At 43.8% G+C, this 22,185-nt stretch overlaps 1 protein-coding gene across 2 annotated transcripts in view; it reads right to left on the reverse strand.

Annotated features, from left to right (window-relative positions):
* The window catches only part of ARHGEF40 (Rho guanine nucleotide exchange factor 40), a 507,114-nt gene that overhangs the window by 118,798 nt on the left and 366,131 nt on the right, over positions 1-22,185 (reverse strand). For both annotated transcript variants that reach the window (XM_069633711.1, XM_069633710.1), the window contains exons 15-17: positions 14,404-14,653; positions 4,553-4,639; positions 1,012-1,230 (exon numbers count right to left, since the gene is read on the reverse strand). In XM_069633711.1, the coding sequence (XP_069489812.1) occupies positions 1,012-1,230; positions 4,553-4,639; positions 14,404-14,653 (556 nt within the window). The remainder of the gene's footprint in view (positions 1-1,011; positions 1,231-4,552; positions 4,640-14,403; positions 14,654-22,185) is intronic.

Below are 22,185 nucleotides of genomic sequence, written 5' to 3' on the forward strand. Positions count from 1 at the left end.
AATATTATTTACTTAAAGATTAATTCATTCTAAAGTGTGGTGTGTGCCCACATTGGACATCTAACTGTGATACTATTTATGTTTATTTGTTTCTTACTTGTAGTAGCCTACCTTAATGCATCTGTGCTGTTAAATAAATAGGTGCATCTCTGGGCAATCTATTGCCTAGCAAACCTTTGGGTGTGTTAACTGTACATTACACCAAACCCTGGTCTAAGCCTTACTGCTCATCCTCGTTACCAAGAGAGAGTTTGGTTATACTTTTGTGTTAAACCTTTTGCCGCTGGCCCACTAAGGTTGGCTGCCTAGAACCCTACACCTGTAATGCTTCTGAAAATCCTCCTAACAATCATCCGTCAGCATAAAAGCTATCAAGGCCACCACCACCATCATCATTATTCTCAGCATTAGAGCGACCTCAGACGCCATCTCCATCCTCTGTATCAGACTGATGACCACTGTCATTATCCTAAACATCATAGCTATCACTGCCCTCCTTCCCCTCAAAATCACAGCTATCAAAGCCACCACTGTCATCTTCATCCTCAGTATCTGAGCAACCAAACCACCTCAATCATCATCCTCGTCATCATTGGAAATACCACAAACAAGGCGGGTGGATGATGCAAGGATCCAAGGGCTCAGTGTGACGAATGCTTTCCTGACTACCAGCAAAGATTTCTATAATAAAGAATGGTAACGAGAAACCAGTGGAGGAGAAAGAGGAAGTAAGCGGCGGCGGGAGTGTGGGGTGTAGAAAAATGGAACTAGAAGACAGGGAATGTAAATCAGGAGAGAGGTGGGGAACAGAGGTGGGAGCTGGGGGGGAATATGCAACCCCCAGTTAAAAGCCAAAACCAAACAAACTGCAAATTTATCATCAAGAGAGTCGTCAAAAAGAGAGCTCTTGCTCACCTTCGTCAGTAATGCTAAATCGGCATACGGACATAGAACTGGCTGGTTATAAGTGCCATTAGCCATCTAGAGCATGGTGGCACTTTTGAAGATTACCTCAAAGCCTCTAATGGCGTCCACGGCCAGCAGATTCTTCCCGTGGTGCACCTGGGACAGCAGCAACTCTTGCGCTGTGCAGAGGGATTGGCGCTCCTGCACCAGCTCCTGGCTGCACTCCTGCACCATCTCATCCAGGAAACGCCAATACTGCTCCAGCTGCTCCAGGGGTTTCTGCAGGTGCTGGAGGAGGCTGGCCTCAGCGTCGTCCTGCCCCACCTGGAAGAAGGCCAGAGAACAGTAACGGCATTCTCATCATTACACGATTGCACTACAGTGGTGGACTTGCCTAAGCCTCGGGGTCGAGAGGCCACTAAGTTGGCAACTGGTGCTGTACATCTGCATTTTACATTACACCACATGGAATCTCTGTGATAGGAACGTTTTTTTAAAAGCCTCTAGACCAGCGCATATCAAACACATCTACCAGCACACCCACCCAGGAAAGATTGGAAAGGCCTTATAAGTCACGTGGACAAAAAAAGAGGTGGGGGGTGTAACGCTTCTTGATAGGAAGACACCCTCACAAATCCTCTCAAACCTCACACACACACACAAAGTGCAGAGTCCTACTAGGAAAAGATCTCTAAACATGATATATTACCATCTGCCTGATCTCATGCAATCCCTGGTAATTAGGATTAAGGTGGGAAGACTTAATTCAGAGGAGTTTGGGAGGGTAATTCCATGATTGGGGAGAACGTCAGATCTGGCAGAGGGCCACCCCAGATTGGTGGCAAAAACAATACAAACCCAAATAATACACTGATTGCAACCAAGTGTAGCAGTCTAACTGGTGAGATCCTATTGGTCCTCACTTGACTCATGGAGAGTAAGGATCACAGATCGTTATCCCCTTGACTGCTGAGACTTGTATGATTTCATATGAAAATGATATATATATATATATATATATATATATATATATATATATATATATATATATATATATATACCCTTGAAATTCAGTGCATGTGGGAAGTCATGTCCAGCTTAACACGGTATGATGTCCCCTATAATGCAACTGTGTATGTCATTGTGAATCCCTTCTCTTATAATATGTATGTGCTCATGGGCTTTGCAAAGGGAACGTGCCAAGTAAAGTTAAACTAATGTTTTTTTCAGTGAATTTCAAGGGTTTTTCTATTCTATTGTTATTTTAGGGGCTACTAGCCATGGCCTTCGGCTGTACCCACTTTATATGTGCCCCCAATAAGTTTCTTTTACACCCACTAGGTGGCCACAGACTATACATGCTGTGGCCACTGTACACTATTCACACCATTCTTAATAACCTTTTCATTTTTTGATATATCTTTCACAGAACTTCCAGTTTGGTGGGGGCGGGGGAGGGCTTGACAATCCCTTGGTTTAGAAAATGTCATTCAAATTCATTCAGCAGGTCAAAAGTTATTATCCTTTGTCAGTCTCTCTGCTGTAAAGCAGCGATACCAATATACATGTTTTAAGGCGCAGGGACACCCAGTTCCTTGTCGAATATTTAAAAAACTACTGGATGGATTTACCCTAAACCAGTCAAGGAAATTAAGTCAATGCTTTGTGCCCACATTGTTTCTTATTTGGTGCAAATCTGCCAAGCAGTTTTCATGCTAGGGTTGTTAAAAAACAGCACTTCTTCTCTATCGGAAAATGAGTGTGAGTAGCTGAAAACAGCGTTTTAATGTTTTCTTAATAACTTTTTAATCTTCTACCAAATTGTTCCCAAAACCTCCATTTTAGTTGGGCTCTTGATAAAATATTCGTTAAGAAAACTGCATCCAAAGTTATTAGCCTTGCTCAGACTCTCTGCTCTAAAAAGCACCAAGGGCGATAGAGAAGGTTCTAAGGAGCAGGGGGCACCCCCTTCTCTGTCACATATATTTAAATCTACTGCATGGATTTATGCCAAACCAGTCAAGAATTGTAAGTGAATGCTTTGTGCCCAAGTTGTTTCTTATTTGGTCCAAATCTGCCCAACGGTGTTCACAGTACCAGTGTTAAAAAACTGAATTTTTTCTCTATGGGAAAATGAATGGGTTGAACACTGTGAAACTGTGGTGTTCTGTTTTCTTAATAGCTTTTTCATTTTATAACGTATTCCTCCCAAAACATGCAGTTTCGGTGGGGTTGGGGGGTGGTGGGGGTTCTTGACACACTTTTTGTTTTAAACATGTCATCCAAATCCATCCAGCAAGTCAAAATTTATTAGCTATCGAACTTTGGGGGAAAAAGGCTGCTTTCTCATTTCTGAAATTCCTGTCAGCCTCTCTGCTGCAAAGAACCATGGGAGATATCACTATCATTTTGGGGGAGAGTGTCACTCCCTTCTCCATCAAATATTTAAAAAACTATTAGATGCAATAACACAGCCCTCTCCCATCCCCCAGAAATTGAGTCAACGCTTGGTGCCCAAGTTGTTTCGTAGCTGGTCCAATTCCATCCAGCTGTTTTTGCTGTGTGCTTGAGCAAACATGTGACTTTTTTGTCTATGGGAAAATGAATGGGGACTAGGCTGAAACATTTTATTTTTATTTAATAAATTCTTTTTTTATAACGGATCTTTCCCAAAATGTCCAGTCTGGGGAAAGTCTGCAAGTATAATTTGTTTGCTAAATTTCTACCAAATCCGTCGTATGAGTCAAAAGTGAATAGCAATTCTAACAATTCATTTTTCGGTTTCCTATGGTGCTTGATACTCAACTTGACTATAGTGCTGTGACTGACACTGACACACACACCTGCATGATGGAGAGTGAGCTACTGTAGCTAGCCAGTGTGGACAGTTAACTGTTTGAGGGTAAGTTTGCTCAGAGGATGTGTGGTACTTTAAATGAGCACATGATTGGACAACATAATAAAATGGCAAAATTCCAGTCATGTGTTCTTTCCCATTTTTTAGCTGTGGGCGTGGTAAAAAATAGGTAGCGGCTGTAGCTCCTCTCTATTCTTAGAAACACACTGCTTTTTTAAACTTTGGCCGAATAAAGATAGATGATTTTAAAGGAAGGGACTATAGCCTACACGGTTCGTAGTATAACTGACTGTTGAATCTGGGAACATAGAGGCCAAAGGTATAAAATCCAGATCGATACACAGTGATGAAACCTGCAAGAATATATGTGTATGTTTTTCAGATAATTTGCATACCCGCAATGCATTGCGCCCAGGCTCTGAACTGGAGGAGCTTGGAAGGCGACTCAGTAGTGCTGTTGCTTTTTGGCTGAAATAGCTAATACTACGCTCACATTTCAGGTAAAAGGTTTTGCCACATCTCGTAAACACACAAAAACATTGAAACGTGTGATATGGTTTTTGAAGCCAGATTGGCAATTTGTAGGAATGCCAGGTGTTGACTAAGGAGAGGACGCTTGGTGGAGATACTTGGAAAAGGAATACATGGAAACATCTGGTATCTTGGGAGGAAACACAGCGCTACCTTCTGTGCATTTTGTGTGCTTACTGTTGTTGAACACTTGGGGTGTAGTAAACTTAGTTATTTGTAGGGGAGGTGTCTCAATGAGGGTTGAAGACATGTCTTTACCTTAATGGTGCTTCGGTGGGAGGTCAGGATGCTTTCAGCCTTCGGTCTGTTCTTCACATAGAGCGAGTACAGGCTTATCTGATCAGCCTGTGAAAACAACGAGAGGGAGAGACTGATATCAGAAAAAGATGCACCTTCCACATGTTACATTAAAAACACAAAGCAGCAACAACAAAAAGGCCATGAGTCATTGCCAAAAAAAGCAAAAGAAATCATAGGGACTGGACTTGCAAATCACATGATCTGTGGTTTTAGCACTGAGAGCAAAATGTATGACCTATATAAATTTTAATATTTACATTTGGCTAGATTTTCAAGCTAGGGTTCAAAGTCAGCACTTCCAAAATAAGGAAAATGTCCACATTGGGTCATATTCGCTTTAAAGAGATTTTAGAAAGATATTCTGACAATTATACAATTTCATCCATATGTTCACTGTTCGGAATACGTTTTGGCCCAGGGTGCCGGATGGATACAAATATAAAGGCAAAAGGCCTAGGGAAGCTGCAGACCCTGTTCATCAGAATGAGCACCAGGGAGAGTGGCACCAGCCAATCAGGGGGCCATGAACTCGGGATTGCACTGGCGCAATAAGTCTGCATTGCATTCTTCCCTGGCTGTCTAACATGTCACTCCTACAGCTGCCAGTGCACTTTTCAACCACCACGAGACCTTTTCTGTTCCCAAAGCACCCCGAAATACACCCCACCCATTACCCCTCTATACTGCAATGCTCTCTCCAGCTCCAACCCCTTGCTCGGTCCACTCCCTGGCCGCCAAGGAACTAAAAGTGACAAGGTATCTTTTCTGTTTCCCCAGTGGCCACCTTTGTTTGAATTCACTTGTCTTACTGAGAGACTCACGTCATCAATATATAATATACTATATACATAATGTTATGATAGGTTATCATTCCAAGATAAACAGTCTGGAACTCTCATGTTGACATTTAGAAGAGGATGGGCTGGATTGCAACGTGAGCATATCTAGTCCCCAATGCTCTGTAGAAAATTATTTATTTAAAGGAAGGAGAGAGGGCGAGAGAGAGAGAGGGACAGAGGGAGGGACAGAGGGAGGGAGAGAGGAAGAGAGAGAGATACATAGAGAGAGAGAGAGAGAGAGAGAAAGAGAGAGAGAGAGAGAGAGAGAGAGAGAGGAGAGGGAGGTAGGGAGGGAGAGAGGAAGAGAGAGAGAGATACATAGAGAGAGAGAGCGAAAGAGAGAGAGAGAGGAGAGGAGAGGGAGGGAGGGAGGGAGAGAGAGAGGAAGAGAGAGAGATACATAGAGAGAGAGAGAGAGAAAGAGAGAGAGAGAGGAGAGGGGAGGGAGGGAGAGAGGGAGAGAGGAAGAGAGAGAGAGATACATAGAGAGAGAGAGCGAAAGAGAGAGAGAGAGGAGAGGAGAGAGAGGAGAGGGGAGGGAGGGAGAGAGGAAGAGAGAGAGATACATAGAGAGAGAGAGAGAGAGAGAGAGAAAGAGAGAGAGAGAGAGAGAGGAGAGGGGAGGGAGGGAGAGAGGAAGAGAGAGAGAGCTACATAGAGAGAGAGAGAGAGAAAGAGAGAGAGAGAGGAGAGGAGAGGGGGGCAGGGAGAAAAGTAAGGGAGCTACAGAAGCCAATCAGGCTAAGTTCTTCAAATGTAGTGTCTTTGGTATGTTTAGTCCATTAGGCTATCCTGGGGAAAATATGTGTGTTACCTCTGCTGTAGCAGAATCCAAAACAATATTGTACACATTAAAAAGTGTGAAGACATGGAATAAAAAGGAGCCCCCATTTGGTGCCACTAGCCTAACATATCATGTGTGTTTAGCGGCTTGAAGTTGGCTAAGCATTTGGCTTGTCTCAAGCTGGGAACCGCCAGGAAAGGTCATCATTGTCCTTCAGTAGGAAATTGTTTCCGAGTGAAGAAGTACCCAATTATGGCTCAGGGGTGCTTGACGATCAAGTGGCCATTGAGCCCTAGGTTACTATGTACCAGGTAGAGGTTTCACCCAGACTACTCATCACGCCCCATTGGTTAGACGGTCCTAGAGCAAGTGAGGCACTAAGCAGAATGCAGAGTAATTACTGCAGAGGGCCTGTATGATGCTGTTCCTCCGTTCTGCCCGCCAGTACCAGCTGAAGATGCACAAGCGCCCTTTTCAAAATAACCTCTAGGGGTCCCCTAGCCTATAGCCGGTAGAACCTGCCAGAATATGTTAACAACAAAAACACATCCATGTATCGACGTTTAATGTTTTCAAATACATTCGGGGCTGTGTGCAAATGGTAAATATGTGTTTTGGGCCACACATTGTTTCGGGGGGGGGGGGGGGATCATTTTGTACACCAAGAGCACATATCTGATCAGAGATTCAACATACTATATGAAATGGGACATCCAGTAGGGTGTGGACTTGTGTTGGGTGGGTAGCTCAGGTATGCAGAGATTCCTATTGTTGCTAATGAAACTTGTCTTGGGGGATTTCTCTAGTTTTAGCAGCGAGGTTGCATAACACAAGCCCTATGTTGCATCGAGTTCCTTTTGACGCGGCAATTTTGTCGATTTCCTTTTCTTTTATGACATTTCGCTGTTAATGTATGAGGGAGGAGACCCCCCCAACAACCTCCACCCTGCCTCTGCCACCTTTTATTATTATTTGAACCCGCCCCCACATACAGCTGCAGTGCAAGTCAGCAATTAATAGCCGATGAATTAGTCTTGGGCCCAATCTAACCCGTTGGCATCTACCTATACGTCTTGGACATCATTAAACTACAAGCTTATTCACTGCCACACCCCGAGGTGCTGAAACAGGGTACAGCATGTGTGTGATGGCTGAACACCTGTGGGAGAGTTCTGCCTCTGGCCAGCAAATGCACATTTAAATTGCCAAAGCTTGAAGGCTCGTGTTTCCTCAGTGAATAAGTGCAAACCATCAGCCTCAGCTTGTAGCTTTACTCGGAGGGATACATTCTAGCTACATCCATGCCGAGGACCTGCGGTGCAGAATATTAACTTTATTGTCTTCTGCACTGCAGAAAAAAGAAAGGCAGCCAGCACGGGGGCTAAATCCCCAAATTACAACGAGAGAAAAGCTATTCATCTTTCTTTGTCAGAGTCACGGGGGGCCCACCAAGGTGTGGAGCCCATTTCAGTGGAAAGGGTTGAAGTGCCTTGATGCATCCCTCCAGCGCAAGGAAAACAAGAAATGACGAGACCTGGAGAGTCTGAGGGGCCGATTCTGGTCCCAGAATGTGAGAAGCAGAGAGCCCTGCAGCTGGTGATTGGAGAAAGCTGGTGGAGATGTAATGGGCATCCAGACCGTAGGATGCCACCTACACACTGACCTACACCACCCCATGTGAGACACACATCTGATGAGCGCGAGAAGCCAGAAAGGCCTGGAGCAGCCGAGTGAAGACCATGGGCTTGCACACAAACTCGTAGTGGAAGCCAGGCACAGAATGGTCGGGCTGCGTTAGAAACCCGGCTGCGATGCAGAAGAAGTAGACGGCTGAGAAGACTCTGAACGCCCTGCCAGACTGAGATGATGAGAAAGGGTAGAGTAGTGGGCAGAGTATGAGGAGGAGCAGATAAGGTGGGATTCAAAGCCTGTGAAGGGTCGGGAGACCGAAGGTGAACTGCAGTGCTCCATTGCGAGAGAGCTAGAAGATGGAGAAATGATTTATGGTTTAAATACTGCAGGGAAGACAGTGCTTCCTGACACACCAAGGAAAAGAAGAATGAATAGATGAAGACCAGAGGCACTAATAAAGGGAAGTGAACTAGTGAAGGAATGCCATTTGGGAGCCGCTGTACTGATATTCCAACCAGCGCAGTGGCGCTGACAAACCTTGGGAACCAAGGAAGAGTTGATGAAAGCCCAGAGGAGCTAATAAAGACAAGTGAAGGTATGTTTTATGACATTTGTAGTTCCAACACTCCAAGCAGTGCTGTGGTGCTCCCCAGCCAGAGGAATCAAGGAAGGATTGATGCATGCCCAGAAGCACTGGGAAAGTCAAGTGAGCAAGTCTAAGATTGCTAACCGAGTCAGGTGAATCATGATTGCAAGCACTGAGACGGTGAAGTGTGAACACGCTAACTCAATCAAGTGGATCAATTAGCAAAGTGCTGCTAAAGCCAAGGGAAGGTGACATTGTCAAGTGAACTTGATGCAGAAACATTGACAAGTTCGTATAGAGTTGAAAGGAGCTGCATTGTGGACATTGTAGTCAGCGACTATAACTTGTATTTTGTATTTGTATCTCTTATTTGGATTTCTTTTTTGTAAAGTGCATATCCCAGAATGTAAGATGCTGAATTGAGAACTCGACAAAGAAACTATTGGTAAAGAAAGGTCTTCATTTTTTACCCAAACAGCAAAAGTGAGTCTGGGTTCTGGATGTCCTCTGGAAGCTGATTCCACAGTTTAGGACATACCGTTGAGAACCCAATTGCTCCTTCTATTCCGACTAGGAACAAAAAGAATATCACTGTGGATAACCTCAAACCCTTTCTCCAACCATTACATAGTCCCTCTACTACCTCTCTTGATCCTGCTGAACTAGTGGACCTCTACAACAAAACCATTACCACTGCACTGGACAGCATTGCACCTCTAAAAATGCGCAAAAGTAAACCTACAGCGCACTTAAACACATGGTACACGCCCAAGCTCAAAGCCCTAAGAAATGAAAAAAGAAAATGTGAATTAACCTGGAAAAACGACCCTTCCCCTACCAATAAAGATATCCTTAAAAAAATATCAGCCAACTATAAACAAGAAATCCGGTTAGCAAAACGAGATACCTATAATGAAAGGATTGACAAAGCGAGCTCAAATACAAAATAACTCTTTACTATTCTAAGAGAACTAGAATCTCCAACCCCACCTATTGATAATTGTACCAAGGATCTAATATGGTGCACTAAAAGTCAAGATGCTTTATCTAATAAAATCACCTTGCTCCAAAAGAATATAGCTATCAAGAAACTCAATCTCTCACCTCAAGCCAACCTCCCAAAATTCAGCCCTATCCTACCAAAACCACTTCACCATTTAAAATTCAATGCATTATGTATCAGAGAAGTGCAAAATATTATAGCCTCACTTAAACCTTCCAATTGTCAAGGTGATACATGCCCAGCTTCCATCATAAAGGAAGTGGCAAGTAAGCTTGCCCTCTTTATCACCAAGCTAATCAACGCCTCCTTCCACACTTGCACTGTCCACGAAAATCTAAAAATTTCCTGGGTCCTCCCTCTACTAAAAAAGCCAACTCTGGTCCCCAATATTCCCACTAACTTTAGGCCCATCACTATAGTCCCTTTTTTACTAAAGATCATCGCAAAGCTGCCTATAACCAAATACAATCTTATCTAGAACTCTGTCAATCAGGTTTCAGACCCCAACGTGGCACAGAAACAGCCTTGATTGATCTGAAAATTCAGATTGACGATCTGAAAGACCTAGGAAAATCTGCCCTTTTGCTCCTGCTGGATTTGTCAGCTGCCTTTGATCTGGTCAATCACAGGGTGCTTTGTAAGTACCTCTCCACAGCAGCCCATTTCTCCGCAGAAGCAACAGCCTGGATTGAATCCTTCGTTACAAATAGATCCATGAGAGTCTTCTCAACGTTAGCTGCTGCAGATCCTATCCCCATATCCTGTGGAGTCCCTCAGGGATCTTGTGTATCACCCACCTTGCATAGTGCATTTACTAAACCACTGTTCGATGATCCGGACGATCTGGGTGTCACCTATACCAACTATGCAGATGACACCCAGATCCTCATTCCTTTGAGAGGTGACTACGAAAAAGACCTAGCTTTCTTAAACAAAATCTACCTCATCCTTCAGGCTTGGGTGGCCACACATGGCCTATGCCTGAATGATGAGAAGACGGAGCTACTCCTCTTAGCCACACCAGCCAATCAAAAAAAAATTAGTAATCAATACCGCTCCTTCAACATTGACTGGAATGACATAAAGGTGGACAAAGAGGAAAAAACATTAGGTTTTTACCTAGACTCCTCGTTGAATTTGCACAAACAGGTCAGTGCTACAGTGTCTGCTACAGCTTATACCTGCAAGATGATCCACGCATGAAAGTTATTCCTTCCACACTAAAAGTTACATTACTCTGGCAAGAGCATTAGCATTATCTAATATCGATTACTGCAATGCACTATACGTAGGTGCCAGTAAATACGTCACTAACAAACTACAGATCCTGCAGAACAATGCACTTAGAACTGCCTTGGGTATCTCCAGAAGGCAACACATCTCTGGGTTTAGACGAGACAATAACTGTCTATCTATCATTGAGAGAATACAACTAAAAACAGCCGGCCTAACCTACAAATGCCTCAACACTTCAGCCCCTCTTTACTTGACTGAAACATTTTCTAAAACCAACTCTACCTGACAAACTAGATCCACTAACTCAGGGTGCCTAAAGTGCCGAGGTACAAAATTAATAAAGCAGGGGGGAAGAGCTTCCCCGTAATGGTTGCTCAAGTTTGGAACTCACTACCTACCTCCTTAAGAGCTGACCAATCATTCTATAAATTTAGAAAAGACACCAAACACTGGCTCATCACCAAAGATTCACTAGAGCAGCCACGTGCCGGCCAGACTCCCTCGTTACATCCTCAAACCATGTAGCTACATGATGCAACTATGAATCTAGTGTATGACCATATAGCTTATTAGTAATCCTGAATTGTATATTATTGTAGAGTACTGTAAACTCCATGCTAGTCAATTGGTATGCCTGTAACTCCCATCCTCACAGATCTCTTGCATTCTTGAACTGCTCATCATGGTTTATTATTGCATATTACCACTCGCCTCTGTTTGCTTCTGTAAATCTGATTTTCTGTAATGCTTCACTGTACTAATATTTGTGTAACCCAGAAATGCATATCCTTGTACTTGTAAACTGAGCCCAGTTACCTCAGGGTTGGGGGCGCAATACAAATACAATAAACAAACAAACAAACAAACAAACATCTATCTATCCCACGCGAGGGAAAGCGTGATCGCGGAACCACCACTAAATTCTTGTCTTCAGAACAAAATGATTTTGTGGCATGATACAGAAGCATTTTCCTAGATAGGTAAGATGCGACTAGATCATTGATGCACTTATATATAATAAAAAAGGAGTTCTAAAATGATCCTTTGCTGAACTGGCAAACAATAAAGTTATCTTCGATAAATAAAAATCAAATCAGATTTCGAGAGATCACAGATCAAGCGCACAGCAGCATTTTGGATCAGTTGTAACTTGCACTACCAATTCTTAGGGATACCAGCATGGTGTACTCTAAGTGAGAATTTATGAGAGTGCCTACTACAAGGGAGTGAAGTTCTTTGGCACAAACTGAAGAGTCTGAGTAGTCAAAGTTGAACGAAGGAAGCTCTGGACAGTTCATTGACTTGAGCTGTAAGGGCCAGATCAGCATCCAAGATGAACCACGCATTTTCCTCTTTACTGGTGTAAGAGGTGGGAATACCAAAGAGGATCCGGGGTGGCAGGGTGTGCACTGGATCTGTGAGCAGATATGCCAGACCTAGCAACATGACTTTGGTTTTTGAAAGGCTGAGTTGGGAACCATTCATAGTCCATTCATCCATTACTGAACAACTCCAAGATATTCCTCCAAAGCCAAAGCATTTTCGAAAGGACACGCGTGCAGCTTTAACATGAATCTTCGTGTCACCTGCATATGTTTGGCAGTGGGGATCAAAAGTACAGAGAATGGTCATAAGCGGCTGGAGATAGACAATAAATGACAAGGGAGACTGGGAGATTCCCGACGGGACACCACAATTAATGCAAGCTGGGACAGATGTGAACTGTCCCATTTTACCAATTGAAATCTCTTTGGAAGGAACCACGATAATAGGGAATCTGTCATCCCTCTTAGACCTCCCAGGTGAGATATTAAGATAGCGTTATCCACAGTATCGAATGCTGCAGGGAGGTCAAGCATAACTAGCAAGGACAGTTGTCCATCGTCAACTTTGGCCAGGAAGTTAGCCCACACAGTGACTAATGCTAACTTGGTACCATGTCTTGGGCAAAAGCCTAATTTACATACATCCAGAATATCTTTCTGCTCAAAGAATCTTGAATTTGAATTGTCTCCAGCTTTTTCAGCACTTTGTTTAACCAGGGTGCAGGGGCGAGCGGACGAAAATATCTCATAAGAGAGGGATCGATTGTTTTAGCAATGGAGAGATTATCCGAGATTTAAGGATTCCAGGGTGATCCCTTGAGTGAAAGACAGATTGGCCAGCTCATATATGAATTTAGATAAGCTCAGAGCGTAATGGCGAGCCATGATAGCAAAAAGGGGGTCTAGTCAGAATTTGGTAGGTTTCAGAGCCAGCAGCAGTGGCAAAACTGTGTCAGGAATTACTTTATGAAAATTTAAATTTGAGTCAGGGTAAATCTCCCAGATCTGTGACTGTGCTTTGTGATGTCTGTTCCATCTGCAGCTTTTAGTGAATGGCAACCACTGTAGTCAACTGCAAAAAGGCTTAGGAGGCTGTGTTACACAATCTGGAGATGCCAGGTTTTTAATGGTAGTAAAAGGTTCTTTATATTTATTAACAGCTAAAGTATGACGATAGGCGGATTTAGCTGGCAACATCGACTTTCTATAGGCTCTCCGGGCATCATAAATAAGCGAAAAGGAAGGAAGATCCCCTTCTGGTATGTTCTTATTTTATTTTTTCTTACTTCATTTTTAAGGATCTTTAAGTTAGGCGATTACCAGGGCTTAGACATAGTAAAGTTTGAACATTCCAACCAACAAGACAGGGGTGCACAGGGACCTAGGTCCATCTGTAACTGTTTGGCATAAAGAGGAAGTGACGTTGTCAAAGGGCCACACATTTTGGAGACCTCTGGATCCTCATTTAGGACAACTTGCTATCTCTAATTACTTAAAAAGACTGATCCGGAAAAGTCTGAAGAACAAGGTATAAAAGATTGAAAAATAAACTTTTAAATAGTTCTAAATATGTTATTAACGACAGTTTTAGGCTATGTCACACAATCCCCAGAAACGCGTGGTTACAGGGAATTTTCTCCAAGAGGCAAAAACAACAGGAATCATCAAATTACCAATAACATTTGACTTCATTTCGTATGACCTGACCAGAGAAGAACGCAAAAATAGTTAATGGGCCTCATTACAAGTACAGCGGTGCGGGTAAAAATGGCAGCAGTAATGAGGTGGTAATTCTGTTACCGCTGTATTACCGCACTGCGATACTTCAGGTTTGGTGGTAAGGTGGAGGATTTACCTCCAGCAGCTGGAGGTAAATCCTCCACCTAACTGCCAAAAATAGGCACATTCGGCAGAATTACCCCCTCTGAAAATTCTGATGAAATCCCCATGGAGTCCTATGTGGACTCCAAAAATGTGGATTAACAACACCCTACCACCACTGGTAATCCGTGGTACATTTGCGGAACCAAGTGGCGGTAACGGTAATCTAGTATGACGGTAGTTCTGCAGATTTACTGCCGAATTAACAGAAAACTCGTAATGAGGCCCAATGTGTTCTTGATGACATTGAGGGATTATGCAGATTAAGGAGTGCAGTAGAATCCCTTACTGTTTGCTTGCCTTTTCTTTAACAATCTGAAGATGGAGTCTACTCATGTCGATGCCTATCTTAATGCTCACATAAGCAAACAAAAACTTGAGAGCAACCACAAGATGGAGACTTATGTACAACATCTGAATGCCAGAAAGATGCATGCTTCAAAAAGAACACTCAGGAAATAATACAACAGGAGCGAACACCACGTAAATGCTAAAATGATGTACAGTTGATGGAGGTACTCACATATCGTATGAAGCAGGTGGCCACACGCAGTGGGTGGGACAGACAGCCCTCCAGCTCCTGCAGGAAGTAGCCACTGTGGAAGGCATGCAGCTTCTCCACAATTCCACAGAGGGCACTCCACTCCTGCCGCTGGTCTGGGGTCAGGTCGCGCCGCTCCAGCTCCAGGGAGAGCATCTCAGCGAGGAGGCCCAAGGAGGCCACATATTCCTGCTCGCAGCCAATCACCTCACTCATGAGCCTCTGCAGGTTCCTACAAGGACAGGCACAAGAGGGGAAAGTTAGCGGCAGAGTCAAAGGGCAAGGGACCGGCTGATCATCAGAGTGAAAGGCAAAGTGAGGCGAGAGAGAGGACATAAGGCAGCGTAAAACGTGCAATTATCTCACGTAATACTTTTATGCCCAGTATCGCCACAACGTCTATGCACTGCGTTTGTGCCCATTACATATTTATATATGTAAGTACTGCTTTTTAAACCATAAATCGGGCCTGTCATCTCATCAACTTTAGGTCCAACAATATTATGCTGCTTATTATCGCCCAGGAAAAGGGGGCGCTCATCTTTATAACTCTGAACTGATGTAACAGGTAGGGTCCCGGTTTTGCTGCGACTGTCCCTGCAAAAAATTGGTTCCTCTGAACCACATAGTTCAGCAGCAAGAGTGTCCTTTCCTCAACTCTGCCCTTGGAAAAAGGTAAGTGCTGAAGACCTTGCCAATGCTAGGCATGTCCCGCGCCCATGGGCGGCACCACCCCCTGGCTTGGGAGCCCGCCCACTTTGCTCTAATCAGAATGATAAACAAGTAGCCTTTGAAGACCAACATCAGCAGTCTACGGAACGGTTACTGTTCTAGTACATACAGGATACCTTATCAATAACATCCAGGAAGGTATGCAGCCTGTAGTGTTAATGCAGGACGGTATGTAAAAGGTACATGTAAGCTATAATAGACAGAGAACTCACATTAGCTGCCTCACAGAATGCAAAAGTGCCCATGCATGGATAAAGAACAACAATTGGAAGGAAGGAGAATGCTACTCTCCGCCCTCTGCAACTAATCCAGAACAGGACTGGAAGACTTGTCCTTGGCCTCAAGCCCAGGGACTGTATCTCTCCAGTTCTGAAATCCCTCCATTGGCTCCCAGTGGATGCAAGGATTAAATTCAAAACCCTCTGCATTGTCCGCAATTCTTTTCGGGGCCTGGGTGTAAAATACCTTCAGCTATCCCTCTGCAAATACCTCCCCTCTTGAGCTCTCTGCTACTCTACCTCTAACTGCCTCAGGGTCAGTCGTTTTTCAAAGAAACAAGCTGGGGGTAGATCTCTGTCTTTGGCTGGGCCTCCCTCTGGAACAGCCTCCCTGCCACACTAAAACTTGAGGAGAACCATCTCCAGTTCCGGAAGCACCTCAAGACCTTCCTCTTTTCTTCTGCCTTCGCTCCCCCTCTCCCCTGCTGATCTGTTCTCTCTTGGCACCGTGCACCTGGCCACCTTCTGTCCTCCAGCCCAGTTATCTGCTCACTCTGCCACCCTCCCGCACTGCCTCTGGGCCACCCCTTGCACTGGGGTCTGTATCTGTACCCATACAGTCTCCCCCTCCCCCTTTTTCTTCCTGCACTTATCAGACCTACTCTGTCTGCTGCCTTAAACCCAGCACTTGCCACTTGCTGGATGCACTTGCTGGATTCACTACCACTATTTGCTGCGTTTATTATTTATTTATTATTATTTCTCTGTTTCTCCTTTGCTCCGCACTTTCCACTTCTCCCCCTTCCATGCACTTTTCCCCTCCCTCTCTCCCATGCACTTACGCATTCTCAATGTCACTGAGCCTAGTAAGATTGTTGTTTTGTTCTCCTCTGTTCCCCTCCCTTGCCTTGTCGCGCTCTGAAACACTTGTGTACAAGGGCGATAGAAATAAAATATCCAATATCAATATCAATACACATACCGTTGCATGGATAGTGGAGGCAGATTAGAAGCTACCAGGAAGGTGTCTTTATCCAGACAGACTGAGATTAGAAGTGGGATATGGTTTTTAAGTAGTGTTGCCATAGATTTCAAAGGAACAAATGCCTGTAGTGTGCGATATAAATATGCTCACTATTAACACAGTGAAACCATGAATATGGCTTTTATGAAGATCATACCATGAGAAGGAAATCACTCTGAAGGGCTGACCATTTTGAAAGGTTTAGAGAAGGGCAATATTGAGAGGTTAGGCAATACAAGATTAAATGAGATGCCCAGGATCTCACATTGGTTGAGGGTTGAAGGGGAGAAAATGGGATTTGTGCCAACTCTGCAATTTCTGCATTTGAACACTTTATTTTCCAGTTCTTACCATGAACTAAAACAATCTTATTTTATAAAAACGGTCTTGGAATGTACACAAATCACATTACCAAACATGACCATTTTTAAACAAAATATTATAGAAGAGTGTTATGCAAAATGGGAATGATTCTAGCTTCATCCCCTCCATCATCAAGGGAAGTATATAAGAACCAGGATACCAATTGATGTGATTTAACAAATTTAATCTGGGGTTGTCTTTTGTATTTTAAAGCTTTAGATACTTCCAAAATAATGGCTTGCGACATTTTCATTTATAAACGTGATTAAAATCCTTTGATTTTTACCAAAAAGTAAACCGCTTTTTGTGTCAAACAAGCAGACCTTAAAATATGCTTGCCTGAGGCCTGCAACATATGGTCCGCTCTCTTCTGTCTACCAACCCTTCGACCCAAATAGCCTACATACGAAGAAAGATCAACTAATGGGCTAAACAATACCAGCAGCATGCAAGAAATCAAACCTCACAGAAGAAAGCATAGTAATGTAAGATATATTAGATGATTTGACCAGGATCACTGTATCATCTGCTGGAAAGTCCAGGACACAAGCATGAACGCTTTCGTTCCATAGTCTTGAATTTGGATACTTAGTCTCCTCTTGGACTAACACTTTATCCTATCGTTGGAGGCGATTGCCTTCGTTTTACAACCCCCATCTGTACAAGCCAATTTCTAGACCTTCACCATACGGATGATATGTTAGTTTTTATAGCAGCCCCTAGCTGGTGCAGGAACATTGCTGATAATAGCAGATATTGTTCTGCAAAACAAAGTACATATGCAGGCAGGTTTATAAACTTCATAAATGGGAAATGCTCAGCCTGCCTGGCTGGAATGTGATATTCTAATTTTGCATATTAACACATATCTCTGTAATCAGTGCTTCACACACTGAGCTAACTTCTGAACCATTGTGGCACTCAATTTATCAATATGCATTTCACCATTGCCTATTGCAAATGATCAACATAATTCCCACAGGAACGAAAGAATGCCACAGAGTTGTGCCATAAGGAACACACAAACTATGTATACCACAGTGAACACAGAAAGCATTACATGGTGAATTGATCAAGGCAGAGTATACTTATCAAACAGAAAGGCAATGGGTTTAGAGCCTCAGCAGCACCCCATTCAATATCCTGACGTGTACTAGTTAAGACTGGTGGACAATGGAATCTTACTTCTTTAGATCAGCTAGCCTTGTGGGGCGCCCCTCCAAGGTGGGGGCCCTGGGCAAGTGCCCCTTTTGCCCTCCCATAAGGATACTTCCAGAATAATGGCTTGCAACATTTCCTGTAGCAGTGCACACGATCACAAAACATAACACCAAATAAAAATTTCAAAAATGTGGACAGGGGGGCCAAGTGAAATAACAGCAACAATAAAAAGGAAAGTTGATTTCAACTAATTAAGCACAGTCCTTAAATTAGAGGCGGATGACACATTGGTCAGGTTTATACATAAAGTGAGGAATGAGGGGGGGCTGCTGTGACCACACCATTTAATAATACAGCCTGTATTGGACATAGTACCCCAGTCCTTAATGTGCAACCTTCGCAGAAGTCCAAAGTCCCGTCCTCTAACACAGCCCGGACCCACTCTGGTGTGCAGCCAAGACAAGGCCTTGTTTCTGAGCACCTCTGTGGTTTCCACCCACTCTGGCTTATCTACATTGGTGATAACAATGTTCCTACAGTCCATAGTAAACTCTCATTGAGAGATATCAGTTATCATAGGCGTTCTCGACTTCTTGACCCAAATATCCCTACCAAGAGAAGCCGAGGCAGTCTGGGTGAAGGATTAGTCTTTTGCGAGGGTACTGAGGCACGTCCCGCCGCTCTGACGGCAGCAGAGTCCACGCCAAGGCACTTGCTCTCAGACTGAGATACACCGATCTCCTTTGCAGTGTTTTCCTATTAGTATTTGCAGTCAGTAAGGCCCGCCGCAGCAAACGTACGGATGAATAGGACAAACACCTGTCCATACCCCCTATAATGAGGCCAAGGCCTGAGCCTCCGATGATGATCATCTTTGTGAAACTAAATAGCCTCTGAATCGGGGTGAAAGACGCATCTAATGGGCCAAAGGAAGGGGCACTAGCCATTCAGCCTCCTGGGCGGCCCGATAGGTTAATGGCCCTGGTCATGAATAGCTTCCCAAGCTGTCATCCAGCACCCGCCAAAGTTTTGAGCCTGGCTCTGCCCCTGCCAGCGGTGTGCATGGTGCTGACGTGTCAGGTGCCGGGGCTCCCATCAGCGCTGCATCACCCTTGGCATTGACGCTAGAGGCATCTCCTAGCCGGCATGAGAGCCACACCTGTGCTGGTGGAGGGTGGAATAGGTCCCTTCTAGACCTCTTCTTTTTGGGGTGAGTTCTTTCTAGGACGTGACTAGCTTTTTGGGGCCTTGAAGCAGATGATGGGCAGGCAACCCTCCTGAGGACAGATCACCACCCGCAAATCTTGCAAAATCACTTTAGCGCTCCTAGTGGCGGCAAACCGTTTGCATTTTGTTTGCACGTGCACAGCGCTTTATGCCAAAGCGTATTCATATGGATAGTGTCGACTGCAAATGTGTACGAAAACGCCTCCCCTCTCAGTGACGTCAGCATTCCCTCCTTTTGTATGTGTCTATCGTTGTCATTTGCTTCAAGGTGCACATTCTGTGTGTTCTTAGATGCCCCTGATGCCAGTCAAATGGAACAAGTCCCAGATGGCAAATGCTTGACCGAACGGTGTTATTTTACAAATTTGTTTGGTTTGAAGTATGTACTTGTTTTGTGTTAAGTACTTTCATTGTTATCACTTACAAAGTTGTGCACCTTACAGCTGTCCTTCAGCCACGACGTGGCATGTGAGGCTGTGCTTGACATAATGTTACGTTACGTGGTATTTCTACAGCGCCTACTGCCAGTGTTATGGCTCCGAAGGGCTGTAGGTCAAACAGACTTCGAACATACGAAAATCTGTTATGGCAGCCAGGACCTATTGGTATTGCAACTGTTCATTTCCTATAGATTTACCATTGAAACAAAAGAAAAAAATAAACTTTGTAAAAGTTAAAATAAATATAGAAAAGTGCTCCAGAGTCTAGCCTTGTGCTGCGGAATTAATCCAAGTTTATGAATCTGGGTAGAATCACCTGCTCAATAACTCAGCCATGCTTTGATGGACTGCATAGATACAGTAATCTTTTGCACCACAGCTCTGTAAAGATGATGTGCTCCATATCTATGTGTGAAGTAATAGAGCTCAAGGAGGGTGGCATTATGGTTCAGAGTAGCCCCGGGGTAATGCCCCCTCTCTGAGACTTCTATTGCTATTAGTATCCTGGACTATTCGGGGACACTAATAGCAATAGGACGTAAAACTGTGCTTCTCACCGTGTCAGCGGCTGCAGAGGAGTGCGTCACCGAAAAGAAAGGGCCGCCAGCTGGCTCACATTGGAATAGAATGATGGCACTAGACATGGCATTCTGTTCCTTGTGCGGGTGGCTGGAGGCCATATTGGGTGTACTTTCAAAAACAAACTGCATTGGGATCCCAAGTGATCCAAATGCTCTTTGTTTTACAAAATACAGCAAATATGGCCGCCAGCCACATGAGCACGGAACATAATGACAAGCCTAGTGTCTTCGCTCGATTTTGATGCGAGACAGCTGGCGCACCGAACCACAGCAGGCAAGTGTTTTTTGGGCCTGGTAACGACCCAGTGAGGGTCAATAAGGTTGATTGTTACAATCTGATTGCCCCTCGCCGAGTACTAATGCTGTTTCCTGCATCTTTATAAAACGTTCAGTTTTTATTTCGTGAATCTATGCACTGCTACATGCATGGGTCCTTGCATTGTTTTACACCTGTATCGACACACTCCTTAACGTCCTGTATCTACGCACTGATTTTTTGTCTTGTTTCGTTACTCCGCCTTTAAGCATTGAACCTATGTGTTGCTTTAATGCCATCTTTCTATGTAGTGCTTGTATGTCCAGTATCTAGGCACTTATTTTGTGTGATATACTGATGCAGATGTATTATGTTGTCTCTCAAGGCACAGTTAGAATTGTTTTAAATAACTGGTGAAAATTGTACATTTTCCAATATAGTTTTGACATAAAATTGGGTAACGAGCCATACAAGATACAATCGATTTTTTAAGATAGCACATGAAACAATCCAATAGATGCCGGGCCACCAACCGTACACATGTAATGATAAAATTACCATGCTAAGAAGACATTGTTATGCATCTCTGCCAGTATATGCCAGTACCGCTACCATAAGGTCCACTTGGAATACCTTTGCCCAATAATGCTAATATTGCCATTCCAAGAAGAAATGTTCCTGTTCGCTGTGCCAACATATGTCAGTACTGCCACTATAAGTATGCACTTAAGTTGCCTATGTCCAATGTTCCCAGTAGTCTAAATGCAAGCACCCCACACTAGTGATGGCATTGCCCAATAATGTCAGGAGTACAAATGCAAAAGCACACTTCCGATGTCTTCATCTGTAAAAGCATTTGTATTTTGCATTATAATGTTGGCCTAAGCATGTACACATTGAACCGCGCTTCTGAGTATTCATTCTGAGCAGCGGTGAGAACTCACAAAGTTACCGCTTCGGAAGCTTCTCTAAAACATGCCCCTGCACAGCTGAGCACATTTTCTGTCTTTTAACTTAGAGCCTTGAAGTACTGGCACAGACGTAGCTAATCTGTAATTAGGTGCCATCTTGTCTTCCTTGAATCTTTCGGCCTATCCACAGCTAATTGTGAATGTCCATCAAGACAATTAAAGTGAAGCACAATTCACAGTATATGTTGTTCTGAAGGATCGAGCTACTGAGTAGAAATACAGACTGACCTTTTAGTCTAGCAATAATATAGATAAAGTAGCGCGAGGAATGTTATCTTGTGTTCAGAACACAATATACTCCTACACCCCTCTCTGCTTCCCAGACAGTAAATCGTCTGTGAGATGACAGCAAGTGCTCTAGCACATATTGCCATGGTAAATTGCCCACGTCTGCAGGTCTATAGATCACTGGCCATTCTCACGTGATGAACTAGCCCAATTTCATCATGGTATTCCAAATGTGTATAATATATATATCTACTCCCCCATGTCTTAGCTCACCTTTTCTATGCCTGCATACATGCATTGTAAAACCTGACACTGCTCGAGTGCTAATACACTGTTGTTTATATATTTGTTCCTCGTGACCGGTGTGTCTTCATTTCTTTGCAGTAGTCTCATATTTTTAGACTAACACATCCAATACGGCCAGTACTGCCACTGTAAGTGCAGACTTGCATTGCCTTTTTTCCAATAATGCCAGTTGTGCCACTGTAAAAACACTCACATGATGGCTTTGCCTAATAATGTCAGGTGTACAACAGTAAGAATACACTCTTGAAAGATTTTCC

The sequence above is a fragment of the Ambystoma mexicanum genome, chromosome 13 (assembly GCF_040938575.1).
Source record: "Ambystoma mexicanum isolate Mex_15411 chromosome 13, UKY_AmexF1_1, whole genome shotgun sequence".
In the NCBI taxonomy this organism is placed as follows: domain Eukaryota; kingdom Metazoa; phylum Chordata; class Amphibia; order Caudata; family Ambystomatidae; genus Ambystoma; species Ambystoma mexicanum.